The sequence below is a fragment of the Anabrus simplex genome, chromosome 1 (assembly GCF_040414725.1).
Source record: "Anabrus simplex isolate iqAnaSimp1 chromosome 1, ASM4041472v1, whole genome shotgun sequence".
Taxonomy (NCBI): domain Eukaryota; kingdom Metazoa; phylum Arthropoda; class Insecta; order Orthoptera; family Tettigoniidae; genus Anabrus; species Anabrus simplex.
The window spans coordinates 702458748-702471096 of NC_090265.1; the positions used below are offsets into that span (position 1 = coordinate 702458748).

A 12349-nucleotide genomic window follows, 5' to 3' on the forward strand; every position below is an offset into this window, starting at 1 on the left:
TCTACCACTCTTAACATTAAAAAAAGGCCTCGCTGGACAATTATTAAATATAACGTTAAATCATTCGCTGAGAAAACAATCTCTTCCTTCAATCATACGTATTAATATGGGTTATATTAGCCTCTTATCAGCAAAATACACTCACCCAAGCACACATTTCTTCTTTAATCCAAGGATCATGTAAGAGAAATCTTTAATCTAGCTATAAATCGATTTTTTTGTCCACCAGACCAACACTTTCCTATTTTCTCACATAGCCTCTGAAAACGAGAAATCAAATCCACACGGCAGAACTCAAATCAAAAGCCTTTCAAATGAAGTAACAGTCGCCATATTGCTCTCGTCTCGACTCTCGAGTCTTCACTTGACATTTAATAGCAAGATTGAAATGTTGGCAACATTTTTGCGGGAACACAGCTTTCCGACTGATGCATTTTGGTGGATTCTCTCAAAAATTCCTAGACTGCTCTACTAACCAGGTAGTGTAAAATACATTGAGCAATGAGAATCTCCTAAAAATCCTAAAGACTGCTCTAATACATTACCGTACGGAAAAAGAACTGAGCAAAGTACAGGTTTCCCTAGCAGGAGACCTAAATTGCCGTACTGACCTTCCATCACAGAAGACAGAGGTCTTAGGCTACTTAGAAGAGGAAGGGATATCTCTGGTAAAAACAAAGACCGGAAGGCGTACGTCTGTTATAACGGCACCAGCACCATAGATCTTGTCTTTTTGAATCAAGGCAAAATAAAGCCAGTAAAACAAGACATAATCCCGACCCCCTATCGGAAACACCAACTAGTAGAAACGACTTTCCTACTCAGTCATGGTAACAAACAGGATAAGCCAAAAACATTGATATTTTCAAGGAAGACTCTACACCAGTTCGTATGTGAAACCGACAACCAGGCAATCTGGGAAAAGGCCCGGAAAGGAGATCTTAACGAAGCAGCAAACATGGTCGAACATCTTTTACAGGGCGAAGTCATTTACAGACTTTGCAGGACCACATTGGATGCCCTACACACAACTCTCAAAGATCCAACTGACGATCATCTAAGGGAATATTCTAATCATAGGAAGACATACACGACCCTCATAAAAGAAACACAGGAATGGTATCAGGAGCAAGAGGAGCAGAGGCTGATAGCAGCAGCAGATCAGTGCCCATACAAAGCATTGAACCCAAGGCAACCAAGATACTGCAGAAGCATCCCTATGGAGACATGGGTGACTCGCCTTAGCAATGTACTGCAGTACAAGGATACTCGACCAATGGATACCCCCTGAGATCGAGGGGGACTCTGACTTCAACATGGAGATATTCACAATTGAGGAAGTAGAGGCTGCTATCCTCTGTTCAAAAAATAATAAAGCTTGTGGCCCAGACAATATATGTAATGAGCACCTTAAAATCGCTCTCCCAGTGTTGAAGGAAGCAATAACTTCCCTCCTGAATGAATGTCTCAGACTAGGAAATATTCCCCATAGCTGCAGAAGATCCACAGTAAAACTGTTGTATAAAGGAAAGGGAAGCACCAAGGACCCAAACTCCTATCGAGGCTCGCCCTAGAATGCGCGTTATTCAAAATTCTAACAAAACTTTTATGTCAACGCCTCAACAGAGAAATCGACCCCAAGCTCCCGGAGGAGCAATTTGGCTTCAGAAAAGGAAGATCTACAACACAGGCCATCCAATGCCTTCTAAATGATATCGAGATAGCCCTGACAGTCCCAAAAGGAAAATTACGTGCCATATTTATAGACTTCACCAAAGCTTTCGACACGCTCAATAGGAGAATCATCATAGAGAAGTTAGGAAAACAAATAAGAAGAAACAGCTATACAAAACAGCTTACCGCGAACATCCTGGCCTCAAATTACATAGAGATAAGCGATGGAATCACATCAATCCCAATAGAACAAACAACCGGTGTATTGCAAGCTCACTACTGTTCATCATCGCAATGGCAGATATCACACAGGTAGTCTCGAAGGAAGTAATCCTATATATGTACGCTTATGATATTGTGTTGGCCTCGAGTTCGGAAAAGAACCTGCAATCTGCATTTGATCTGCTACTGGAATGGGCGGAAGAAAACGAGCTCACCCTAAACGAAGACAAGACTGTGTCAATGACTTTCCGTAAAGGAGGTAAACCAGTTTTCACACACACAGAAAATCCCTGGAGAGCATCTCTAACTTCAATTACTTGGGCGTGACACTCCAGACAACTGGCAACATCTTTACGCTCCATGTTAACGATAGGATCGGCGCGGCTACGAGGACCATGAACGACATCAGACAGCTGAGAAAACTCTCCGTCAAAACAGCATTGGAACTCTTTCATCTCAAGGTTACACCTCTCGTAACATTAAGATTAGAGAATATCTGCACACACCTCAAGCTGAAGCACCAGGAAAAGCTAGAAAAACTAAAGGTGACTTTCTTGAAGAAGGTTCTGTGTGTCTCAAAATACACGTCATCAAGACTAGTTTACGAACTAACACGTGAATTATGTTACGTGGAAGAGCTCCGCCTCCACCTGCTGCTACAGTCAACACCAGCATACGTCCAAACCATGCAGAACCTGCAAGCAAAGAAGAGAGACATCTGGTGGGATTTTTACATCACTGATGCAATGACCTGCAACGATTGGAAACAGGGAAATTACGAACTAAGACACACGGTCACACGCTTCGCCGTACATGGCTTCCATCATAAGCTGTGCAGGTTGAAGAAGTTTCACCAACCAGACGCAGAATGTGTATGCGAACGCTGCGGCGAATATTGTGAAAGGTATCATGCGACGCACTGTACTCACAGACTTGAATCCTTGACGTCTTTCTGTTGTAACGACTAACCTGCTACCACTTATAATGTATTCTATAATCGTTTTTACCTTGTCTGTATCATTCTCTCTTTTGGCTATTAGCTGCAATAAATATTTATTAAAATATAATCATGATGGTGAAAAGCTGTTATGGCCAGACTGATTAATAGCTACCGGTACCCAATGAACAGCTATTTGATTCTGTCCGGGAGAATCTGAATACATTTCTTCTGTGGATAAACGTGCGTAATTTAAGCTGTTAAATGAAAGGGACCGCTTATGAAAGGAAAGTGGTGAAAATCACTTCTTTTTGTCGGAAACGATCACGGCACAATACCGTTTCGCAGGTACCCTATCCATCTATTGTTTAAGTTTACAGCGCTTACTAGAACTAATATGGTAATAAGTTAATTTTCTTATTTATTTTGGAAATAGAAACAGTGGAGGGAGTGTCCAGGGCCATGTTCGGCTCGCCGGTGTGGATCTTTCTATTTGACGCCCATGGGTAACCAACGCGTCTGGGTGTGAAATGTTTAGGAGGTGGGAAGATGGTGAAACCCGGTGTCGGCACATAACCTACTCCTGTCAAATAATACCAAAAGGATCTGTACAAGGCCTAACGTGCCAACAGTATCGACTTCACATGAACACTGCAGAGAGATTTGGAATTGAATTCAGGCATTTGGCGTGCAATAAAGTGATTATAAATTGTATGCAGTGAAAGCTTGTTACAATATTGCATGGACTGAAAAAAAGAAATGGTAATAAGTTAATTTTCTTATTTATTTTGGAAATAGAAACAGTGGAGGGAGTGTCCGAGGCCATGTTCGGCTCGCCGGTGTGGATCTTTCTATTTGACGCCCATGGGTAACCAACGCGTCTGGGTGTGAAATGTTTAGGAGGTGGGAAGATGGTGAAACCCGGTGTCGGCACATAACCTACTCCTGTCAAATAATACCAAAAGGATCTGTACAAGGCCTAACGTGCCAAAAGTATCGACTTCACATGAACACTGCAGAGAGATTTGGAATTGAATTCAGGCATTTGGCGTGCAATAAAGTGTTTATAAATTGCATGCAGTGAAAGCTTGTTACAATACTGCATGGACTGAAAAAAAGAACTGTTATAGGACGCTATCATTATAAAGAGGGATTTAAAATAACGGGTTCCCATGTCAAATGGTGAACGCAGTAGACTTAATATCTGAAAACTGAATTATCAGTACATTAACTACAGTACTTACCACATCATATCTTTTCATTCCCACTAATATGAGATTTGTAACAACAGAACCACAAAAAGAAATACAAATTGACAATACGTTACCTGTGTCCAGCAGAGTACCGGTACCTTCATACTGACCACGTAATTTTAACTTCTCATTCACAATTATTGTTCACACTATGCAGCACTCAACTTATGTAAAGTACTGTTGTTATAAAAATCTGAACTGACAGGCCTAATTACTTTTATGCTTGGATTATCGTAGTACCAGAGGAAAAATTATTGCCAGGATCTGAAAAGGCAGTCGTAATGGAAAGATTTATTGCTAATGATAGTTTCGTTAAATTGAAAGGAATTTTAAGCACATTGAATTAATGGAATTAATGCCGGGACCGGAATATTTTATCGTTATAGAGGGGATTATTATCGTATCGGTGAAATGAAATTGCGTAACTTATGGTTTTTAGTGCCGGGAGTGTCCGAGGACAAGTTCGGCTCGCCAGATGCAGGTCTTTTGATTTGACTTCCGTAGGCGACCTGCGTGTCGTGATGAGGATGAAATGATGATGAAGACGACACATACACCCAGCCCCCGTGCCAGCAAAATTAACCAATTAAGATTAAAATTCCCGACCCTGCCGGGAATCAAACCCGGGACCCCTGTGACCAAAGGCCAGCATGCTAACCATTTAACTATGAAACCGGACATCGCATCGGTAATTGTTGTACAGAGATTTCACTGTAGCACTACTTCTTTTACCCTACCGATCAACATTCTGGTGGTGAAAACTTTTTCCACGAACAGGACTCAAACTGGCTAACCTCTGTGTCAGACCTTAGAGACTTGGTGCTTTAACGATCATGGCCACCAGGACAGTACCACTTATCAAATTTATAAAGATACCTATTAAGCGATTTGAAACCTTAATGTTAAGTAATTCTAGAAAGATCAAAATGACTTGGATATTTTTGACAGTTTCTCTTAAAATTTTAGTTTCATAACAAGGATGACAAGGTTGTGTTATGCAATTATCTTTTCAATGTGTTGTCATCGTTGTTGGTAGTGATAATTTTTGTTTTGGTGTATACTGAGTATTCAGCACAAAGGTTGGTCTGATCCACAACAGCTCCACCATCAGTTGTCATAGATGGCCTCGGCCTTACATGCCCTTTGTGGCCCTTCCCTTCCTTCTGCTGAGTGGTGAGGTAGTTTCCCCTTGCTTTTCTTGCCAAACTTGCTATTACGATGATGATGATGATGATGATGCTTGTTGTTTAAAGGGGCCTAACATCGAGGTCATCGGCCCCTAATGGTACGAAATGAAATAACAAAAAATTCAAATTCATCCACTGACCAAAATAAAATAAAAAATGTCATGAAGAATGAATGGATGGACATGAACCCTACAAAAAAACACAAACAAGCAAACAAACAAAAACAGTGGATCAGACTCAAAAAGAAGGTAGTAAATCAGAGTATTACTGACCAAGGGACCATTTATTAAGCACAATGATGCTTGATGTCTGAAGGGGTGCTAAATTCAAGTCTAAGGCCCCACAGAATGGTACATGTCGCGAGTAAAGTAGAACCATGGTATTTGTCATTTTGGGGTACTGATCAAAAGTAGCGAAGACTCACGGTGGTCTACACAAGATGGTACTACTCACAAGTATTGCAATTCGTACAGGGAACGCAGACCTATGGCGTTGCTCACACAATGGCGCCACTCATAGCCAACGCAAACCGGTAAGGTTCCTCGCCTAGGTGTACTAGTCACAGGCGCCGGTATTCCTGTGGTGTTTCTCACATAGTGGGTACCAATCACAGGCAACGCTAACCCACGGTGCCGCACATATAGCGGTACAACTCACAGGCTACGCCCAGACCCGTGGTGTTGCTTGCATGGGTACAACGCACGGGTACTGGAATCCACCAAGCCAGGCTTTTTACTGCAACTAATCACAAACCTATTTCGTACCAATTTAGTGATACTACTCGCAAGTACATGCAATCCATGGTGTTCCCCGCATGATGGTACGAATCAAGAGTAGTTTCATGGTTCTAATTCAATCATCCCTTGGTCGCCCCTTGTAGTCGCCTCTTACGACAGGCAGGGGACACCGCAGGTGTATTCTACATGTGCGTCCCCCACCCGCAGGGGGTAGTGTGTTTGGTCCACGAGAGGTATTTTATTTCCCTCAAGTCCGCCAGCAAGCCGGTTAGGACCCCCCTATCCGCCACCTGGGACGCGCCACGTGGGACTATCACCTCTACCCCTGCTACGCCTGCCTAGCAGGTTCGTGGACTTGCTATTACATATCAGTCTGCTATGCCCACTGAAATGTACACACCAACTGACGTTATGGGCGACACTTTCACACCATTCATAACAGGAACTGGCTGCATAAAGAAAGGCTTCACTAGCATTGCTCATACCTCAGTCACTTTCATACCGTGAAAACCAAGGATGAGACTGTGACAGGTCAATGAAAGTAACAAATTTGATCTAGCACATACCAGAAGACACAGTTGCACTATAAATACTAGGTTTAGCCAGCAATGGCACAAGAAGTACTATGAATTAATAATCACAGTCATTTGAGCTTCTTTCAGTTTGCCTTGTCCAGCCACAGCAGTTGAAACTGGAAGTACAACTTTCAACTGATAAGCATTGGATGTTTTGTGTGGTGGTGCAAACAAATCTGAACTGAATATAATTATGATGGTAGGTTGCAATAATTAAAATTCTTCCATCGTCTCCTCAGTTGCTCTTCATCTGTTGTGTGTTCTCCTGTGCTGTGACTAAGTCAACACCATTAACATCATTATCAAGCAGAAGTCGTAACTGTCATTCCCTTTTTGATTCTAAAATGTCTTCAATGTTAATTTGGCAGTCTTAGCCTAGGTCCCAACAACCTTGCTGATTGGTTCTGAAAATAAGCTTTTGAGCTCATATTTGAGTCCATAGGTCCAGAGATCTGTTGAAGCTGAACAAATAGTTTGGCACATGTAGGGTAATTTAAAGTTGAAGCTATGGATATGAACAACATTCAGCCCCCAGGGATTTGCAATGGAGAATATGGAACGGGGATTTTAGAAGTTTTCAATAAAAGAGAAAATGTGATAGACGAGTACTTGATATATATTTATAATGTTTTACTACATATTTTGATGCATAAATAGATATTTTTCATTTCTTTAATACATACAAATCAATCCCAAAGTTACGACCAGTAATAATAGTCAGGATGGTGAAGAGGATTAACAGGAGTGTTGAGAGCTATGTATAAAAGATACAAATTGCAAGAAGTATGTTGAAATGTACATTTTCAAATAATAACTATTAAAAGTACCGACTTAACTACATTTCTGAGGCAAGCAAGTTACTTCATTGAAAACTGAGGTATCCCCTGCCTGTCGTAGGAGACAACTAAAAGAGGGACCAGGGATTCTCAACTGGCGACCATGGTTCCCCATAGTCAGTCTGGCATTGATTTCACTTACTTATGGCAGGCTCCTTTTTTTATCTGACTTCCCTTGGTCATCTCTTGTTCACTTGCACTATTGCAATATTAGATTCATGAAGCCCACAGAGTCTTTAATTTTCATGCCCTTTGTGGCCCTTGCCTTCCTTCTGCTGATGCCTTCATTTATCAAAGTATCAGGCCTCTTCTAATTTTCCTTCTAATTAGTGTTAAGAGAGGATGGTTGCCTATTTCTACTTCCTCTTAAAAGCAGTGACCACCACCAGCTATATTCAGTTGTTTTTTAATTCCTGACTCCCAGGACAGGAACATTTGTTATCACATGTCTGTTACAACACTATGATTAAAATAGCAGTTTTGTATAATGCAATCATAAAATGTGTGTTCAACTCCTTAGCCTAACGGTCAGTGTTAAGGGCTTTAGTTCAGAGGGTTCCAGGTTCGATTTCTAGCCAAGTCGAGGATTTTAATCGGGTTTGATTAATTCTTCTGGCTTGGGGACAGGGTGTTTGTGTTTGTACCAACAATCTCCTCTTCATATTCAGACAACATACCACACTATCAACCACCACAGGAACATGGAATAGTGATTACATCCCTCAACACAGGGTTGGTGTAAGGAAGGGCATCTGGCTATAAAACAGGGCCAAATAGACATGTGCTCCATAGCTCGTACCCTCAAACCTACAAGTGTGGGAAAAGCAAAAGAAGAAGAATCATAAAATATGTGCGATTTGAATTGTGTGTGTTCACAGAGACGGCTGGTCCTTTCATACATAATGTGAGTGCATATTATTTCATATTGTTCTAGTGCAATGGTTCTTAGCGAGTGTGTTGCAGCAAACTACTGTGCATGGGTGTTTGGTAGGTATGCCATGAAACTTCCAAGACTTGGCGATATTACTGCTAAAATTAAAAGATTTTCACTTAATATCCATTTTTAACCCAAAAGTGCAGATTGCTGTGCTAGGTAAAGCACGCTCCAAGCATTGGCAGAAATGGAGTGCCATATTAGTACACAATTTGCAGTCTCCGCATTTTGTTAATATCTGTCATAGGGAATGTGAACTATGTCAAGTTACTTTTAACATAGGGATAGTGTATTGTTTCCTCTTCCTTCTCATGTATATATCGGTTTTCTCTATTGATAATTTCCCTTTCTTTGAGCTACTTGAAAGTCATCAATTTCAGCACAGTGGCAACGGATCATGGTGAGAAGCGGTGAAGTGTGGTTCTCTAACAAGAGTATTCTTTTTGCTTGTGATTGATCACCATTTTAATGATAGTTCATTGACAAGTGATATTGCTGTGGTGGCAATGAATACGGTAACTAAAAGCAATAGTGACTTGTGAGATGTTGGACTATGTACTAGAGCAACAGGTGCCTGTGCATTTCTGTGGAAAGGCATGTCTACCTACATATTCAGAGAAAGTATAAATGATGTAGAGTAGAAAGAGTATGTTATATGGTACAAAAATGCCAAAATTGTTGAGTTACGGTGGTTACAATATCATTGTGCTCCAAACTCGTGGTCAGCAATGACATCCTCCCACACCAGCAAGTACTTCTGCTCTGAGGGGTTAACAAGGAACAAAAGAAACATCTTCAAAAACTTAAAATTATATATTGTACTGGGGACTTGTTTCCTTATGCCTTCAACAGAAGGATTATTGAAGTATTAACAAAAACTTGAGCTTATAGTTTCTTACTTGAAAGTTCAACACATGGTGGAATTAAAGACAAGTATTTTCTGTCCAATGGACCGAATTCTGTCATGCATTTTTACTGCTTTCACAACACTTACCTTTGGAATCGGCTCATTGTAACTTCTGTTACTATTAGATTCTGTTACTAACTCAACTTCAACTTTTCTCCTTTCAATCATAAATTTATCCATACAGAACTTACTGTAGATTTTAAAAGAAAAATTAACATAATACAGTAATGCATATAATACAGGGTAAAAACAAGCCAGAACATAGGGGACCGCAAGCCTACAAACATCTGACTGCCGAAGGCAAATTCTGAACACTGAGGATTGAGTCTCTTCTCATCATCATCATTTTACAGTTCCAGTTTCCTGGGTACTGTTGGTGAGCCTCTTCCAGTCTGTTTTATTAAAATATGTTCTGTTGTTAATGTCGTCCTCCAGTGTCCTTCCCCAATCTGCAATGTCCATCTTTATGATGTCCATCCAGCGGGTTCTTGGTCTCTTGTGCTGTTGCCAATTCATATGTTAGTGTGCCATGGAAATTTGTTATGAAGGATAGTGTGCTGTGAATAATAAAAAGGTTTCCAAGCTACAGATTACATGGTAACGCGCATTTCACTGGCTGACATGGCAGTATGCTGTAGTATGAATGAATGGCTAATATGTCATCATTTTTGTGCTGTGCCTTTTATCTGTAATTAAATTATTCAAAAAACTATTGCTCTCGAGGACTTAAGATATAAGCATATAAGCATATAAATGAAAGACATATAAACTAAATAACTTGCCGTAATACGTATAGGATTTTGTTATGACCGCTGAAAAAAGTGTAAGTGTAGAAAACGTGTAAGTGCATTCCTTCTGTGTTTGTTTCACACTGCCATATATATTTTGAAATATAACTTAGCTTCATATTTACAGAATTTCATTCAAGCATTTTTCACACTTATATGTTTTTTCCTTCGGTCACCTGGAAAACGTATAAATAAAAATTTTCTGTATATCAAGTTCCCTATGGGAGTCAAAATCTATATCATCTGATGACCCAGCAGGCATCAATTTCCTTTACAGACCAAGTTATTGTTTTTATGTCCCACTAACTACTTTTCCGGTTTTCGGAGAAAGAGACCAAGTCTCTCATAATGCACTGGCACTGCCTGAGAGTCCAAGTAGCCTGTGCGGTGGCCTCCAATGTGTACATACACTAAGCATGTGTCTTGGTATTCATCATTATCTTTTTGTCTCCCCTTTTTCTTCATCCAGCTTTCTTCTGATCTTACACTTCCCATGTCAAGACTGAAGATCTGTCAAGATGGTTCCTGTAGCAGTGTTCAAGTCCACCATCCTCCTGATGACGCTGGAAAGGAGACATGAGCTCATGGGGGGCTGAGAAGAAATGGATGTAGAAGAACTGGGATTAATGAGGAGAGAACAAATCTATTTAAAGATGGCACGGCAAAGATGTGGAGAATGTCCTTTTCTGTTTTCTTTCTATTTCTCCCTCTCCCCACACTGATGTATAATTGTGGGTAGTTTTTTGTGTGTGTGTGTGTGTGTGTGTGTGTGTGTGTGTGTGTGTGTGTGTGTTATGTGTTCCTATCGATGTTCCTATCTTCCTGTATACAATATGTTCATTTTCTGTGCAAGAACCACCAACTAACATCCATTATCAGCCACTTTCCTTCAGAACAGAAGGTTCCAAGTCTTGCTACAGGGTAAGAGGAGCAGATGGTGAACCCAGAAGAAGGGTCTCCTCCAAGGCAGCGTGCTAGCTACAGCACTGTACAACATCTACACAAATGATCAGCCAATTCCAGCAAACACCAGGTTCTTCATCTATGCAGATGACACAGTGGTAGTTGCTAAAGGATCATCTTTTGAAGAAGGAAAGCTGACTTCAGCGATGGATGAACTCTCCAAGTACTATGATGCCAACCATCTGAAGCTGAACCCCAGTAAAACACAAGTGTGCGCGTTTCATCTACAAAACAAGGAAGCGTGACGACAGCTGAACATCACACGGCAAGGGGAACGACTGAAACCTTGGCCAACACCAGTTTATCTAGTGTCACACTTGACCATGCTTTAACATACAGGCAACGATGTCTGAACACGAAACAGAAGGTCAGTGCTCAGAATGGCATACTTAACCCATTCACTGCCAAACCCGTATATATACCTTATTGAACGCCATGCCTCGTCCGTCAAACCCGTATATATACATTTTGGTGCAGTGTGTACTTCTCTGATCTCACAAATGAATGCTATATAATGTCATGCTTTGAAATTCCATGGAAATGCTCAAAGAAGTTCTGTACGGCAGATATACCACTCCATTTCGTGTGTTTTGAAAGCAATCTGGTGTTATTTCAGCTTCGCTGGAATGGAACATCTTTCCCGCTAATGTGTAGCCATCATGGCATCTTAAAGTATACATTCATCTCCTGTTGACGAAGAAATTGAATGTTTCCTCATAAATGATTCTGGAGAGATATATTTTGATGATGAAGACGGAGATATTTATGTGGTGATACTGAACTACAAGAAAGTGCGAGACAAAGTAGTAATGACGAATCTCATGCGGAATTGTCACCCCTTCCTCAGATAAATTATTTTTTCCCAGAATGTATATGATTTTGATAATACCAGTTCTTGGATAAACAATTTTTTTTCAGTAATAGTTTCACCGAGTGGAGTAGCCGCGCATATTAACATGATAAGGCTATGGAGACAAGCTCTGCACTCGGCAGGCGAGTGGGTTCGAACCTCACCGTCAGCTGTCCGGAGGATGCTTTCTTTTGTAGTTTCCCTTTTTGCACTCCCAAACAAATGTCGGGACAGTTCCTATTCATAAACCACAGCCAATTCCTTCCACTTCTTTACCCAGTTCCATTCACCATCATTCATTTCATATTTATTATCTTCTCAACTGAGGTTTGCATCAGGAAGGGCATCTGCACGTAAAAATATCGTATAAAATATAATCCCCGGCTCTGTATTGGGCTGCAGGGCTAAGGGGACGATATGCATTCCATTAATAGTATCAGTAAATATGTATCTGTAAAAGTGCTACTTCCTTAAAAAAAACCAGAC

The 12349-nt window shown here is 40.7% G+C and overlaps 1 protein-coding gene across 7 annotated transcripts in view; it reads right to left on the bottom strand.

Annotated features, from left to right (window-relative positions):
• The window catches only part of LOC136857361 (uncharacterized), a 169166-nt gene that overhangs the window by 154841 nt on the left and 1976 nt on the right, over window positions 1-12349 (bottom strand). For 5 of the 7 annotated variants that reach the window (XM_067135981.2, XM_067135978.2, XM_067135980.2 and 2 more), the window contains exon 1: window positions 146-324. The exons of the other annotated variants lie outside the window; for them this stretch is intronic. In XM_067135981.2, the coding sequence (XP_066992082.2) occupies window positions 146-180 (35 nt within the window). In that variant the 5' untranslated portion in view covers window positions 181-324. Of the gene's footprint in view, window positions 1-145; window positions 325-12349 lie in introns of those variants that run through there. 7 annotated transcript variants of the gene reach the window in all.